Source organism: Dreissena polymorpha, chromosome 11 (genome assembly GCF_020536995.1).
Source record: "Dreissena polymorpha isolate Duluth1 chromosome 11, UMN_Dpol_1.0, whole genome shotgun sequence".
Taxonomy (NCBI): domain Eukaryota; kingdom Metazoa; phylum Mollusca; class Bivalvia; order Myida; family Dreissenidae; genus Dreissena; species Dreissena polymorpha.
In genome coordinates, this window is record NC_068365.1 from 70947763 (window position 1) to 70965404 (window position 17642).

Consider the following 17642-nt stretch of genomic DNA (forward strand, 5'->3'; position numbering starts at 1 on the left):
AACATGCATGCATAGTATTACGTTTTAATATTGAAAATATAAATGGCCATCTAATTTATGTTATTTTTCGACGGCAATAACTAAATGTTTATGCAACTTAGTAGTAAAGTAGTAGTAAACTTTAGTTAATATCAGTAAACTATGTTTGAGCTTATGTGTAGACCTAGCGTGTCGTTGCACTCGGAGCCAGTTTGGTCAAAGTCAAAGATACTTAACCCTTTGAGCGCTGGAACCGGATTTTGAAGGCCTTTGCAAACAGTTTGGATCCAGATGAGACGCCACAGAACGTGGCGTCTCATCAGGATCCAAACTGTTTGCTATTCTGATAGTATTCTTTGAAAAAAATCAAAGAAAATGCTAATTTTAGAAATTCAGCAGACGACATTTTAGCAGACGACAAATTTCCCAGCATGCAAAGGGTTAACTAAAAATTAGATAAACAAGCATGATGGAATTAACATAACATTTTTGAATTGGTCAGCAAAGCTGACAGTTTTTTTTCAATAAATATAAACATACACTTATATTTTATCTGCCCTTTTCACCACAATTCCCGTTTAAACTCACGAAAACTTACTGACCCAATAATATACGTTTTAGGAATGCCTCTCTTTGCAAAATATTCATGTGAACTCCTTTCCCTTACAGCGATCTAGAGCATCGAGCGTCTCTCTATGCCTATATGGAATTGATCTTATCTGTACTTATAGGTTATACGCTGAATTGAGTTTACCACGTGTTGAATTGTGCTTACTCGTACACGTTTACCAAGGTTTTTATATCTTATCAAACAAATAAAAGTCTTAAATTGCTACTGACCTCTTCATTCCTTCTGAAAACCGAACAGTAACATGGTGGTCAAAATAATTTTGATCGTCACGCTCATTCTTTGTGGCAAATGTGGTTCGTTTATACACTTTTTATAAAAAATATGATTGAATATTATGATGAATAGGCTTTTCTAGTTTCAGTAGGTGATATGGGTAATGGTCGTTAGCTTTATTCTTTGCGCTTGATATTTTTTAGTTTCGATACGATTTGTTTATATTGTGGTAGATTTTTGTTCTGCTGTAAGAAAACGATTGGCTTTATCGTGACATTTTAACAATTTCGTTATATCAGGGCAATTTATTAATGTAACATTATGAACTGTAAAATAAATTGACGTTAAAAATCATATACCATATTGTGCTGCCGGCTTTTTTATTTAGATGGCTTCCCTCTACGCTTTGCCAACTATTACGAGAGCCACATGGTACTTCAGATGGCTCCAAAACGGGCCAACATCTGGGGACTGGGGACAGTACATCACAGAGTAGATGTATTTATTGACGGTAAAAACGTCAGTTCCGCCACCGTTGACACACACTCACAATGGCGACTGTTGCTTCCAGCAATGCCCAAAGGTTCAGACTTAATTGTTTGTGTTTGGTTGGTTGGTTGGTTGGTTACATATTACGGTAGTCAGTAAACCAAATAACACCTTTCTTGAGATAGGAAGTTTACTAGTCCTACGTACACGTACGTACCGGTATGTTAGATGTAGGAAAAGAAATGACACAGATAAGATTTCATGAAGAGTTCTATGTTACCAGACCACGTCTAACGTTGAAAGTTTGGCTATTGCTTTAAGGCAGATTGATTTTGTATGTGTTTACTTTATTTTTCTAAATACTGTACGAAATATTCGTTGATTTTGAGTGTTTATGGTCGTTTAAATAAATTTACAATAAACAGTATTGTATTCCATAGGATACCTATAAACGTAAGGTCAACCGTGACACAACTAAGTATTGCAAGGGAGTATGGAATAAACTGTGTTCCAAACTCTGTAGGATGCTAGAATGTTTTGTAGTTCGAAAGACGTGAACTGATACACCAACATTGTATATGACTTGCAAAATGTACAAGTTCTCGAAACATAATAATAGCATTTTACTTTTAATGTAGCAAACAATACGTGCCGTTTCTTATATGTTAATGCATTTTAGGCGGGCCGCATGATATAATGATAACCTCAGGTACCGAAAACGCCACGATTCATGATGTCCTGTTCGGAGACGTTTGGATTTGTTCCGGACAGAGTAACATGGGTTTCACTGTAGCAAGGGTAAGATTTTCCACGTTAAGGACAGCATAAACACGTGAAAAAGAGCTGCCAATAGAGTTCCGCACATTGTTATATTTTAAGGATTGAAATCATTCAGCCATGGTATGCTGCATCTTAGTTATTAAGTAGGAACGGACAAATGTGGGGATCGATCAGTCATGTTACAAGTCATCTTGGTCTGTTAGTGTATAAGCTCCTGTTTAATAAGGGCAGACAAGGACACTATAATATTACCTTCGACGCCAATTTTGAATTGAACGATATTTATCTATTTTGAGTTGTTGGATATACGACTTTCTTATATCTGCATTGGGTTTAGTCTTGTAGTTTTTACTCTTCCTATACAATAACTAGACAGTATTGTGCCCTTTAATACGTTTTCATATGCCTATGCCATGTATCTTTTCTGTATATTTCGCGTGCATATCCCTAGTTTATTTTGCAAACGGAACCGTCATCCACCCCTCCAAAACGTCTTATCACACTTTTAAGTTGGAGAACATGTCAACAACCATATCAGAGGCCCAAGCTACCAATGGTCTGAGAATTTTCCATGTGAAGAATATTGCATCTAATAAAACACAAAGGGAGCCCCAAATTGATGGAAGTTGGCAACATCCGGGAAATGGTAGGTAATTAAATAATATGTTATCAAGTTAAAACCAGATTAAAAGGTTTGTTGTCAGTGTTATAAAACATTTGAAATCATATCCGAAAAGCGAGATAATTAAACGCGCAGTTATCTCCCCTGCCCCTTATGGTATTAGCTTATGGTATAGCATAATTACACCGGAAAGAAACACATGCTTTTTTATTACATGACTTGTAAATGGATTTTAAAAACGTTCCGCACTATTCATCATTAACCTCAATTTCACTTTAGATATATAAAATAAATATCGTGTTAATACACACTTCGTACAACAAATCTGTGTGTTCACTTTTCTGAGTAAAACTATGATGATAGATACATAATTCACTTCAAACTTGTTACGCTCTTTTCTAATATAAAATGAAATCGTTTATGTAGATAAATGGTTCGCTTAGTTTCCCTCCTGTATTCGTTTAAAACTATTACACGAACAGTGGTTTTACAGATAATGTTACGAAGACATTTTCTGCCGTGTGTCTGTTATACGCCCTCGAACTCGCTCCGCATTTAAACCGACCAATCGGATTAGTAGAATCGGCTTGGGGCGGTACTCCCATTCAGGTGTGGTCATCACCCGATGCGATAGACGCTTGCAAGCACCACGGCGCAACCAGGTGATGTTTGACAGACTTTCTGCCACTTGGTAACTTGCCAAAATATACATTTTTCGTGCTACCATAAGGTTTCGGCTGGAAATGTCAGCTTGATTCAAAATGCGTCCTAACTTTCTAGTAACTTGATTAGCAGTAGTGCTAGGACACACTCCGTATCGTCAAGCGCGAGAGAAGCTCATAAACTTAGAAAAACACACACTCGCGATAAGGTTTTTTTCCTTCTGGTGCAGCTGAAATTTCACATAGTTGATACATGTATGTTGGTTGTTTTATTGTGAACGAAAGAGCAACTGTGACAATTTTAATTTTCAAATTTAATACTTGAAACTTGACTACCAAACAAACTTAGGGACGTCAAAAATAGGGTAAATCGGCTTAGTAAAATCAAACATCTTTTTGTACAACTTGTATTTGTTTTGGTTTACGGAATTAGAGCTACGCCGCATGCCAACAGCGTCCTGTGGAACTCAATGATTGCTCCGATAACTCCAATGACAGTGACTGGCTTCATTTGGTACCAAGGTTGGTTTGACAGCTATTTTTGATATGTGTGTAAGTCATAAGTTTATTTACAGTTAATCGCTGAGTCTTCACGACTACATTTTGTGTAGACATGCCCCTGAGACCTTTCCGGTGAAAATATTTAATGTTGAGCCGAAGTAGGTTAAATTTACCCCGGTTTCCCGGGTATTCGTCAAAGAAATTTGATTGACATAGCCGAATGACCAACATGACCTTAATGTGCACTGGTAGACCCCAATCATTTTTGAGCGCATGAGAAATTTTAGTGCCGGATGTTAAGCAAAACATCGATTGCAGACAATGCACATAGTTTTTAGTGGTAGTATTCATTCAGGATCACTGACCATAAATCCTATAGGAACGCGGAGATAAACAAATGTGGATGTTGACCTCGATAGAATGAATGTAAATATCAAACTGTGCGATATTGTTAGACAAATATATAGTTTTAGGGACGTAACTGAGTGCTGCTAAGGACAGATTGTATATAGTGTTGAATGACTACGTGCATTTGTTTTCTAATAATTTGTTAGACACAGCCATTACTGGCATGTTTATAATCTAGCATGCATATATTATAATAAACATACAGGGTGCAGCCATGACTGATACATTTGTTTCTGTCAAGCAAATAATTCGCCATGAAACAATTGAAACAAGAAATATCTTGTTTTTAAAAGATATACGGCGTTGAGAGTTCAATGAATGAGATCAAGGATAGCGAATGTCTTTTTCTGTGCAGTTCTTAGCTGCATCACACGCAGTACGGGATGTTACGCGGAGTTTTCGCGGCTTATTTTACATTATTACATTTTGCTGGTCATAAACCTATAGATACAAAACAGAAAACCAAAAGAAATATGGAAGTGAAGTTAAAACATATGAGTCAACCGGCCACACGCGAAGTATCCGTATTTATAGGCGCGTTCTTCGAACAAATCTGTTTTAGTGGTTTGTCGGGCATTGCTATTTGATTCGATTATTAACAGTATCGAGAATCATCGCGCTCATGCTTTATAAATTAGTCAATATGGTGGAATAATTATTGTTAAATTATTCAAAATAATATGAATCAATAAATTGTTGAAAACACATTAAGAATCTATTATTGGCATGCCATAATTATATTGCTGAATATCTTCATTTAACATATTTCTGGTCTAAAGAAAATTCCAGGTCACCAAGTTCACGGATAGCGTCTTTATTATATAACGATTATTTTACTGGCCGCTGACATTCACACAATGGCCGCGAATTGACCCGATACCTCGCGGGTTGAAATGCAATGCATTAAAGTGAGGCCTCGCTTCCACTGCTCTTTATACTTGACAGGAATATGGAATTCAGTACTAAATATGAGAACATAGCCTTTAAGTATAAACGTATTTGCGCAAGCAAGCCTCTGAAAATAAAAGGTGCACGCACAAACTGTATTGATGTCGAGAATTGAGTGTAAAACTGTTCTATCTATTAAGCCTTTTCATTAGAGATAACAATTGTTTCAAGCAGTAAAACAGTGTTACAAAGACGCGGATATGTTTCCAATCTTCTTGTCGTATACTTAAATCAGCCAATATATATGGAATAAATGAAGTGTATTCATTCGTACCTTGCCGCGGGAAATTTTATTTGAATTTTATTTGACACTTACAAAGGTCAGGTAAGGTGAAAAGCTGGCTTAATACAGCTACGCCGAAAAATATTTGACTACGTGTATGTTTGTTTTCGAAGACAAAAATATATATATAGGTTATCCATGCATATTCGTCTCCGTTCCCTATACTTTTCCGATGCAGGGGAAGCCAACGCAGGCCATGCTGCGGCTTATCAGTGTCAGTTTACCGCCATGATCAACGACTGGAGGGCTAAATTCCGGGCGTCGTCGCACCAAAATGCTACTGCCAAACTTCCGTTTGGCTTTGTTCAGGTTAATATAACTTGGTCATCAGGGGAACGTGTAAACCGAGTGTTGTATATTGGAGTAAACATTTAAACGTCTAAACTTGGCATTTTTAAGAAAACGAATTAACCAATGCATTAACAAAGATATACATGTGTATTAACCTGGATTTGAACCGTGATCGATAAAGTAACGTCGTACTCGGTCAATCAGAAATTTCATTACATTTAGCAAAAGTACGTTATGTATCGAATAAACAATGAATTGTTATACATTTGTTTTATTTCTTTATAATAAACGAAGACGTCTCTTCTTATTAAAGCAACACGTTATATAAAACAGGTTAACGCCAATACAATCGGCTTAATGGTACTTTGATGCAAATAGTCTTAATTATGTATCCATTTGCATGTAAAAAACGTGTATTCATTAGTGAAACGTTTTCTGATACCGGTTACAAATATCCGAATATCGGGTTTTGATAATAACCACATACAAACTAACAATTAAAGTTTAAATTTATGTTGCATTGGGTTTTGCCAGCTGGCACCAAATGCAAACAAAACCATACATTCTGGATGGCCGGATTTGCGGTGGTCACAAACGGCAGGTTACGGCTACGTCCCGAACCCTTCTCTATCGGATGTGTTTATGTCAGTGGCAATGGATTTGCCGGATTTCAATTCGCCCTACGGCTCGTGAGTTAATTTCGCTGCAATCTCATAGTAGAGGTCATTTCCCCAGAGGTAAGACTAATGAAAAGTTCTATATTAAGGATTGTCCCTTTTATAAAGTGGAATAGTTTCTGAAAAGCAATGCATATTTTAGATATTATGTTATTATAAACAAAGCTTACTGCGAAACAAGCGGGTAATAAATTATCAAAAATATTTATAATAAAACAATATTTGATTCGACTATCGTAACGCCGTTACGTGGGCTGTAATGGCAGCAATGATTTTATAAACTGTGGCAAAGAACGGTCGAATTGCTTGGGAGGTGATTTTTATTCGTGTTTATACTGGTCTTATCCAAATTTTCACCTAAATTAATAACAAAGGCTGCAAATATATAAACGTTAGCGTTTAATTGCCTTTTGATTGGGAGATAAGAATTTGACTAAATGCTTTGAAGAGTCCATCCCCGTGACAAGTACGACGTAGCAGACCGCCTCGCTTTGGCAGGAAGGGCTGTGGCCTACGGGGAACAGGGTCTGGATTATCAGGGGCCCTTCCCCACCCGGATTACCACAGGAGGATCCGGCGTGACTATCGAGTACGATAACGGCAACAAACCAATCGTGGTCCGGGTCAACCGCGGCTTTGAGGTACACATACATGTATAACAACACCGAAACTATAGAAATATGTTCGTCATAACCATTAACGAAATTACTGTATTAGTGTATGCGTTGGCTTCCAATTAAATATGAACGTCGCGAAATGAAAAATATGCCAAAAAAAAGTTATTTGCCATGCAAATATTTTTAACACAACACAAATGGTGTAGAATGGGTTTAATCATCTTGATTAATTATATATTGTTTAGGTCTTTAAAGCAGTCGTGTTTGTTCTCTTGTACCTAATGTGACAGTTATATTATTTTATCAGCATTGTTCGAAACAATTAGTTGTTTAATTATGTTCTATTATCTTAGATTTGTTGCGGACACGTGGGGGACCACAACTGTACAACGAACCTCTTCGTAGCGGCGCCCATAGTCTCCCATGACGACACAACAGTCACCATCAGTGCGTCCGGGTGCCATGGAAACACCGTTGTCACCTCAGTCAGATACGCGTGGGAAATGAGTCCGTGTAATTTCAAAATGTGCGCCGTTTACGGCCGAGATAGCGACCTCCCAGCGCCGAGCTTCTTGCGAAACAGACCCTTTTAATTGTAATACAACGACAAATTACACAAATGTATAAACATTCTATTATTATTGTTGTTTGTTTATACGTGTCCTCATGTGATTGCTTGATTGCATTGTTAAATCACTTGTACATGCACGTGTACACTTAATAAGCCTGTTAGTATGAGCGACTGACTAGTAATTATTTCAGAGACTGGTCACGATTTCACAAGTTGGATGTTCTTGACCTGGTATAATAAAAGCTATGTCCTGCGTATGATGTTCGATTATAAAAAGTTAAATAAGACGAATGATTGGGGATATAATAAACTAGTGATTGTATTAACACGACCAATTATATTTTCCCATAAATTTCAACTAAAACTTTGAGTAAAAATATGTATAAAACGTACCGACGTTGAACAGGACGAAGTATGCCCTGATTTATCAATGGCGTCTCTGGACGACAGATGTTTCGCGGTCCTTATAAGGCATAACGTCATTTCAGTGCCCGGATCGAATAGGGTCCGATTTATTATAATAACCCGCATGCATGATGCATCGACAATCTCCGGAATCCTCACGTGATTCAGAGATATAACCGGTTACATTATATGAGTGATATTTACCCCTTTTTCGGACTGGTGTGTGCTGGTGTGTAGCCTTGAACGGTTGACATCACGTATACGTAAACAGCCTTAAAGGGGCCTTTTCACGTTGAGGTAAATTGACAAAGTTATTAAAAATTGTTTCAGATTCGCAATTTTTCGTTCCAGTTATGATATGTGTGAGGAAACAGTAATACTGAATATTAACCATCCTCTAAAATATCCCTTACATACATGTTTTGACGATTTAAAAACCTGAAAATTAAAAATCGTTGCAACGCGAAACGATTGAATAATTTGGAGAGTTCTATTGTTGTCGTTATTTTTTGGGATAATACGAGGATTGCTTATATAAAGTATAAAATACATCACTCATTGTATGAGCGCGAGGGGCCGAGTGGTCTAAGCGATAGACTTTTAATCCAGGGGTCAGTGGTTCGAGCCCAGTTGAGGGTTCTTTAATTGTATTCTTGATCCGATCTTTAAATTTATCAATAAACGACATTTACTGAAAAACCCTTTAATGCAGACCATGCTTGGAAATGCATGTTGAGTCTAGTTGGGTCATTGGCATTGTTACCAAAAAATAGGAAATTTGGTTTCGCTCAATGAATTCATTTTGGGCGAAGGTATTGTGCTGTAATTATATATGTAGGTAGCTTAGATGATGGCCTTGCACTCGAAGTTAAATAAATTCAACTAAATTAATTTGTAAATAGTTGAACATCTAGCGTGTTGGTATTTTTACATTTCCTGTTTTAATTAATAAATTTACAACTTGAAATGTAAATACACATTTTAAAAAAAAAGTAGAATCAAGAAAAAGAATATGCAATATGTTTAGTTAAACAAGTAAACAAAAACACTGAAAACAGAAAAGTGAAAAACAAACGTTACTGCATTACAGCCCGTCAGTTGAAAACAGTAAAAAAAACACGTTTTATAAAAAATGTGTGTTGACTACGCAAATGTAACATCGCTGCTGATAAAAATATATTTCTTAGTAATCCTGATTAGGGAGATAGTAAGTGAATAATTGGAATTTAACAAAGATATGCTGTATACAGTATAATGTTCAGATGCTCATGTTCATAACCTGTTTTATTTTCAGATATCTCTGCTACTCGTTTCTTCCCAACTCACGAACACATCCGGGCATCGGCTTCAAGAAATCACCGATTATAGATGTTGTGTTGATGATACAAACGTGGATTCTTCAAAAGACGCCAACACTAATTTCTTGGAATTCCCCAGTATGCAGCATGAGATGTTTAAGGAATTCCCGAAGATGCAGCATGAGATGTTTAAGGAATTCCCCAAGATGCAGCATGAGATGTTTAAACACTTTGAGCATTACTCTTATTATTCAATACGACAATTATTTCTAATTTTAAACCATGCTGCATCAATGCTGTATATAAAATCGGACACGAGTTGTCATTTCATGAAATATGTTTATGAAACGAGCTAAGAAGTAAGTAAGTAAGTAAGTAGTAAGCAGTCTTTCGCGAACGTACTAAATTTATCAATCGTGGTATGAAATGATTACATGCTTTTAAATCAGCAAGGAAAATTCATATTAATGTAAAGTCATGGTTAAACCGGAATGTTGTTTCATAGCGTGAAATCACTTGCCGTATCAAAATCAACGTAAACTTAAGCAATAGGTTTGATCAATTAAAAAAAAGTAGCAAAGAAAACGCTCAAAAAGCTATATTCCATATGTTTAATGCTGTGCGAGCGTTTCAGGCATTTTTCCCCCGAAATATTCAGAATGTTTATTTTTTTATGAATGCTGTTTATAATTGTCTATATACTCAGTATGTCATAAATATGAATTGAATACTCAGTATGTCATAAATATGAATTGAAAAATGAAAATCACTTATTTGTTTTTAACTGCTCAATATTGTTTTTTAATAAAAAAAAATGACAAATCACGGATCAGGAGTGGGGTTTTATGAATGTATGTAAAATATAAAACAACCTAACCATGCATTTATATATTTAACGAGTGCATACGAACAAACGCATGTGTCTACGGTATAACCTTGATAATATCTGTAGATCTATTCGTCGATCTCTTCAATGTAATAACTGACATGAACACGTTAACATAACACATTACATGAACATACAAAGATCTATTTACTTTGAAAAAATCAAACAAAAATACTTACATTATGTAGCTAAGCTTTAACCGTCATACACTTTACTGTACGGAACATATTCTTTCTAACACTACGAATTGCGACGGCAACAATGATATTTCAATGCAACTTAGTAGTACAGTAACGGTAACTTAAGTTAATATTAGTAAACTTTATCTCTAGGTTATGTGCAGAACTAGCTTGTCCTTGCACTCGGAGCCTGTTTGGTCATGGTCAAGATACTGACACTTTAAATTGATAAAACAAGCAAGGTGGACTTAACACAACAGTTTTAGAATTGGTCAGCAGTTTTGGTGTGTGTTTTTTTCAATAAACTATAAACATACAAAAAGCATTTAATCTGCCCTTTTCACCACAATTTCCTTTGCTTTTAACGAAAATGGTTCTGATCCAACAATATACGGTTTAGGAATGCCTCTCGTTTCGCAAAATATTCATGTGAACTCCTTTCCCTTACAGCGATCTAGGTCATCGAACGTCCCTATAGGCCTATATGGAATTGATCTTATATGTATAAGCTTAATTGAATTTTTCACTTGTTGAATTGTGCTAAATCGTACACGTTTACCAAGGTTATCAAAAGGTTATCTTATCAAACAAATCAAAGTCTTATACTACTACTGGTCTCTTCATTCCTTCAGAAAATCGAACAGTAACATGATGATCAAATTAGATATTTTGATAGTCACGCTCATACTTGTTGGGAAATGTGGTTCGTATATTAACATTTATAAACTTTTTATTAAAATATCATTGTATATTATGATCAATAGGCCTGTCTTGTTTCAGTAGGTGTAATTTGGGAATTAAAAGTTTGATGCCCTATGATGTATCCTATATGCTTGTTTGCTGTAATCTTTGCGCTTGATTTTTTTTAAAGTTTCGATACGATATGCTTATATTTTGGTAGATAATTTTCTCTGCTCTAAGAAAACAGTTGGCTATATCGTGACATGTTTACAATTAATTTATACCAGTGCAATATATGATCGTAACATAATAAACTGTCAATCAACATCACGTTAAAAAATCATATACCATATTGTGCTGCCGGCTTTTGGATTTAAATGGCTTCCCTCTACGCTTTGCCAACTATTACGAGAGCCACATGTTACTTCAGATGGCTCCAAAACGGGCCAACATCTGGGGACTGGGGACAGTACATCACAGAGTAGATGTATTTATTGACGGTAAAAACGTCTGTTCCGCCACCGTTGATACACACTCACAATGGCGACTGTTGGTTCCAGCAATGCCCAAAGGTTCAGACTTAATTGTTTGTGTTTGGTTGGTTGGTTACTTATTACGGTAGTCAGTAAACCAATTAACACCTTTCTTGAGATAGGAAGTTTACTAGTCCTACGTACACGTACGTTAGATGTAGGAAAAGAAATGCCGCAGATAAGATTTAATGAAGAGTTCTATGTTACCAGACCACATCTATCGTTGAAAGTTTGGCTTATCTTACTGGATAAACATATCACATGACTTTGAAATATACAATGATTGGCTGATACCTAAGCGTGCAAGGTAACACTGCACTAGTTAAGCATGTTAACAAAGGTATTAAAGAGAACTTCTACTAAACAAGAAAAATTATCACAATGACATAAAAAACTTTATGTGTGCATAAACTTGGTTTTATGTATTGTTCCAAAATGCGAGTCATATTGGTCCGATTGAAACTAGTTTGGCATGAAAAAAACAACCAACACAGTATAGAGATTGAAAAAAGGCATTTATTACAAATGCCATAAAAGTGAGGGCATTTAAAACTAGATGCCCTAGATCAATGAATGTAATACAAACAAAATAGTGTATAAAATATGTACATTCATATAAAAACAAAACATAAAGGTAAATGTAAACATACAAGTAATGTACAGAATGCCATAATGGGCGATAGAGAACCGCCACAAGGGTAAACAATGATTACCCACCGAAGGGTAACAATGGTTTCCCTTTGTATGTATGTTATTGAGGCGGAAAAAAGGGCTGAGAATAGAATGGCGCATATTGTTATATTTTAAAGATTGCAAACATTCAATCATTGTTATCTTTGTCATTAAGTAGGAACATACAAATGTGGGGTTTCAACAGTCATGTTACAAGTCATATTTTCCGTTAGTGTATAAGCAAGGGTAAAATAATGTCAGGCGAGGACACTTCAATTTTAATTTTGACGCCAATTTAGTTTTGAAAGATATTTATCTATTTTGGGTTGTTGGATTCACGACTTTCTTTTATTTTCATTTTGTTTTGTCGTTGATTTTACACTTTCCATATAACCATACAATATGTTGCCCTGTAATACGTTGACATATGTCTATGCTTTGTTTCTTTTCTGTATATTTCGCATGCATACCCATGGTTTATTTTGCAAACGGAACCGTCATCCGCCCCTCCTAAACGTCTACTCACATTTTTAAGTTGGAGAACATGTCAACAACCATATCAGAGGCCCAAGCTATCAATGGGATGAGAATTTTCAAGGTGAAGACGTTTGCATCTAATCAAACACAAAGGGAGCCACACATTGGTGGAAGCTGGCAACATCCGGAAAATGGTAGGTAATTAAATAATCTGTCATCAAGTCAAAACTAGAGGAAAAAGTTTGTTGTCATTGTTATAACACATTTGGTATCATGTCCGAAAAGGGAGATAATTAATTTTTCATGCACGCGCAGTAGTCTCCCATTCCAGTTATGGTATTAGCGCTATTACACCGGAAAAAAACACACGCTATTTTATTATATGCTTTGTAAATGGTTTTAAGAACGTTCTACGCTTTTAATCATTAAACACAATATCACTTCAAATATTTATAGAATAAATATTATCTTCATGCACACTTCGTACAACAAATCTTTGTGTTTACTTTTTGAGTAAAAGCGTGACTTTTTATCAGTAGAACGAAATCATTTGTGAACGAATGAGAAATGTTAGTGCGGGATGTCAAGCATAACATCGATCGCAGACAAGGCACATAATTTGCATCGGTAGTATGCATTCAGACTCGCTGTTACTCCCCATAAATGCTACAGGAAAGCGGAGACGAAAAAATATTTAAATATATACCTCCATAGGAAGAATAGCATAATCATACTTAGAGATTTGTTCAGAACAATATATAGGTTTACTGACGTAACTGAGTGTTGCTAAGAAGGGCATGTTGTAGATCCTGTTGAATGACTATAAGTTTTCTAATAACTTTTGGACATATTTATAATTGGCATGTTTGTACTTTCGCATGCATATATTACAATAAACATAATTGGTGCAGCCATGACTGATGTATTCGTTTCTGTAAAGAATTGAATTCACCATTGAACAAAAGAACACAGATTTGACTACGTTTTAGTTTGTTTTCGAAGACAAAAATGTATCTAGGTCCATTCATGCATATTACTCTCCGTTCCCTATACTATGTATCTAGGTCCATTCATGCATATTACTCTCCGTTCCCTATACTATGTATCTAGGTCCATTCATGCATATTACTCTCCGTTCCCTATACTATGTATCTAGGTCCATCCATGCATATTCCTCTCCGTTCCCTATACTATGTATCTAGGTCCATCCGTGCTATTACTCTCCGTTCCCTATACTATGTATCTAGGTCCATTCATGCATATTACTCTCCGTTCCCTATACTATGTATCTAGGTCCATCCATGCATATTACTCTCCGTTCCCTATACTATGTATCTAGGTCCATCCATGCATATTACTCTCCGTTCCCTATACTATGTATCTAGGTCCATTCATGCATATTACTCTCCGTTCCCTATACTATGTATCTAGGTCCATCCATGCATATTACTCTCCGTTCCCTATACTATGTATCTAGGTCCATTCATGCATATTACTCTCCGTTCCCTATACTATGTATCTAGGTCCATTCATGCATATTACTCTCCGTTCCCTATACTATGTATCTTGGTCCGTTCATGCATATTACTCTCCGTTCCCTATATTATGTATCTTGGTCCATTCATGCATATTACTCTCCGTTCCCTATATTATGTATCTTGGTCCATTCATGCATATTACTCTCCGTTCCCTATACTATGAATAATGGTCCATACATGAATATTACTCTCCGTTCCCTATACTATGTATCTTGGTCCATCCATGCATATTACTCTCCGTTCCCTATACTATGTATCTATGTCCATCCGTGCTATTACTCTCCGTTCCCTATACTATGAATCTTGATCTGTTCATGCATATTACTCTCCGTTCCCTATACTATGTATCTAGGTCCATTCATGCATATTTCTCTCCGTTCCCTATACTATGTATCTAGGTCCATCCATGCATATTACTCTCCGTTCCCTATACTATGTATCTAGGTCCATCCATGCATATTACTCTCCGTTCCTTATACTTTTCCGATACAGGGGAAACCAACGCGCGCTCAGGTCGTGCTGCTGATTATCAATGTCAGTTTGATCAACGACTGGAGGGCTAAATCAAAATCGCATCAAAATGCTACTGCCAAACTTCCATTTGGCTTTGTTCAGGTTAATATAGCTTGGTCATAAGGGGAACATTTGAACAGAGTGTTTTATAGTTTGGAGTATGCATTTCAACGTCTAAACTTGTCATATTTAAGGAAACGAATTTATCAATGCATTTAGAAAGATATATACATGTATTACAAATCAAAAGAAAACTTGCTTTGACCTGGATTCGAAGACTGATAGATAAAGTAACGTCGTACTCGGTCAATCAGATATTCAATTTTACAAATCGAGTTAATGTGTGTAAATGATCCACGTGCAGTCTGTACATTTAACGGCAACAAAACAAACATTCCAAATTCCAAGTTTCGAATAATGTACGCCATATAATTGTCTTTGCAACACAGCTAATTAAAACGTGTGTATTTATAGTACACGTCCAGATTGTTTTTTCGCTCGGTTATAGACGCGAATTCTTTCACGATTTGAATCTGTGATGTACATGAAAGAATGATCAGTCTGGGAACATGTCGCTTTAAATGAAGCAAAACTATCATATGTATCGCATGGGATATGATACATTTTCGTAAACGAAGACTTATCTTCTGATTAAAGCAACATACAATTTGTAATATAAAGTAGGTAAACGCCAGTACAATCGCATTTTATGGTACTCTGATGCTAATAGTCTTATTTAGGAATCAATTTGCATGTAAAATAGTGGTGTCTCGTTCTGATAAAACTGGGCATAATACATGTGCGTAAAGTGTCGTCCCAGATTAGCCTGTGCAGTTCGCACAGGCTAATCAAGGACGACCCTTTCCGCCTAAACTTGATTTTCGTAAGGAGGGACTTCCTTGAAACTAAAAATACCATAAAAGCGGAAAGTGTCGTCCCTGATTAGCCTGTGCGAACTGCACAGGCTAATCTGGGACGACACTTTACGCACATGAATTAAGCCCAGTTTTCTCAGAACAAGACACAGTGTATTGATCAGGTAAACGTTATTTGATACCGGATATGAATATCCGAATATCGGGTTTTGATACTAAACCCGTACAAAATAACGATTAAAGATTAAATTATTTTCTTTTGTGTTTTGCTAGCTGGCACCAGATCTAAATCAAACCATACATTCTGGGTGGCCGGATTTGAGGTGGTGGCAGACGGGTGGTTACGGCTACGTCCCGAACCCTTCTCTACCGGATGTGTTTATGTCAGTTGCAATGGATTTGCCGGATCTCCTTTCGCACTACGGCTCGTAAGTTATCTTCGCTGCAATGTCAATGCCGCATCGGTAGGACTAATGACAAGTTTAATTCTCCTTTATTAAGAATTGTCCTTTTATTACGTGGTACACTTTGTGAACAGAAATTCATATTAATATTTTTTTAAAGATAATATGTCATAATAAACATGGCTCACGGCGAAACATGAGTACAATAACTAATTAAAGATATTTATAATAAAAGTATATAAGAATATTTGATTCGATTGTCGTCACGCCGTCACGTCGGCTGTAAAAGCAGCATTGATTTTTATAAACTATGGCTGGGAACGGTCATATCGCGTGGTTGGTGAGTTTGTATTCGTTTTTATACCTGTCTTAGCCAGATTTTCCCCTAAATTGACGACTATAAGGCAGCACATATAAACGTAATTGTATAATTGCCTTGAGATTATATGATAAGTTTTCGACTAATTCTTTGAAGAAATCATCCCCGTTACATGTACGACATAGCGGAGCGCCTCGCTTTGGCAGGAAGGGCTGTGGCCTACGGTGAACAGGGTCTGGATTTCCAGGGGCCATTCCCAACCCGGATTACCACAGGAGGATCTGGCGTGATTATCGAGTACGATAACGGAAACAAACCCATCGCGGTCCGGGTCAACCACGGCTTTGAGGCAGAAATATAACAACACCGAAACTCAAAAAATATGTTCGTTATAACCAAGAAAGAAACGACTGTGCAAGTCTGTAGGGATAACATGTAGTTTTTAGGTATTAATATAAGCGTTAGCTCCCAATGAAATATGAACGTCAAGAACTGTAGAATATGCCAGAAAATATATTCTGTTATTGGCCATGCATTATATTGCTAACACAGCACAAAAGTTGCAACATTGCTTTAGCAACGGCACGATTAATTAAATTTGGTTTAGGTTTTAAAGCAGTCGTGTTTGTTCTCTTGCACCTCATGTGACAGTTTCAGCCTTGTTCGAAACAATAGGTTGTCTAATTATTTTCTATTATCTTAGATTTGTTGCGGACACGTTGGGGACCACAACTGTACAACGAACCTCTTCGTAGAGGCACCCATAGTCTCCCATGACGACACAACAGTCACCATCAGTGCGTCCGGGTGCCATGGAATTACTGTTGTCACCTCAGTCAGATACGCGTGGGAAATGAGTCCGTGCAACTTTAAAATGTGCGCCGTTTACGGCCGGGATAACGACCTCCCAGCGCCGAGCTTCTTAAGAAACAGACCCTTTAAATTGTAATACAATGACGAATTACACAAATATATTAACATTACATAGTTTTTGTTTTGTGGTATTTGCAGTCGTGTGATTGTTTGTTGAGTTATACAAAAAATCATTAAACATGTTTGCATATGTACACATAGCCTGTTAGAATGAGAGACTGACTACCGGTAGTAATTATTTAAGAGAGTGGTTACGATATCACAAACGATGATGTCTAGTTGGATGTCATGACCAGGTATGAAAAACGATTTCATGC

The 17642-nt window shown here is 36.6% G+C and overlaps 2 protein-coding genes across 5 annotated transcripts; both read left to right on the plus strand.

Moving 5' to 3' along the window:
- The first annotated feature begins 770 nt into the window (after positions 1-770).
- On the plus strand, positions 771-7742 carry LOC127850462 (sialate O-acetylesterase-like). The gene is made up of 10 exons (XM_052383508.1): positions 771-903; positions 1212-1406; positions 1992-2110; positions 2603-2738; positions 3208-3376; positions 3810-3898; positions 5695-5825; positions 6342-6496; positions 6933-7125; positions 7455-7742. The coding sequence occupies exons 1-10, from the start codon at positions 852-854 to the stop codon at positions 7692-7694; spliced, it is 1479 nt and encodes a 492-aa protein (XP_052239468.1). The 5' UTR covers positions 771-851; the 3' UTR covers positions 7695-7742.
- A 3234-nt stretch (positions 7743-10976) lies between these two features.
- On the plus strand, positions 10977-17439 carry LOC127850474 (sialate O-acetylesterase-like). 4 transcript variants are annotated; one of them, XM_052383553.1, is made up of 7 exons: positions 10977-11143; positions 11552-11693; positions 12862-12997; positions 14834-14956; positions 16003-16157; positions 16609-16749; positions 17156-17439. In XM_052383553.1, the coding sequence occupies exons 3-7, from the start codon at positions 12995-12997 to the stop codon at positions 17205-17207; spliced, it is 474 nt and encodes a 157-aa protein (XP_052239513.1). In that variant the 5' UTR covers positions 10977-11143; positions 11552-11693; positions 12862-12994; the 3' UTR covers positions 17208-17439. The 4 variants fall into 4 exon arrangements, 3 of the variants coding, with proteins under 3 accessions (XP_052239513.1, XP_052239511.1, XP_052239512.1); XR_008035310.1 differs by having other exon boundaries at positions 10984-11143; positions 16609-16898; XM_052383551.1 differs by having other exon boundaries at positions 10984-11143; positions 16609-17439.
- Positions 17440-17642: the final 203 nt, after the last annotated feature.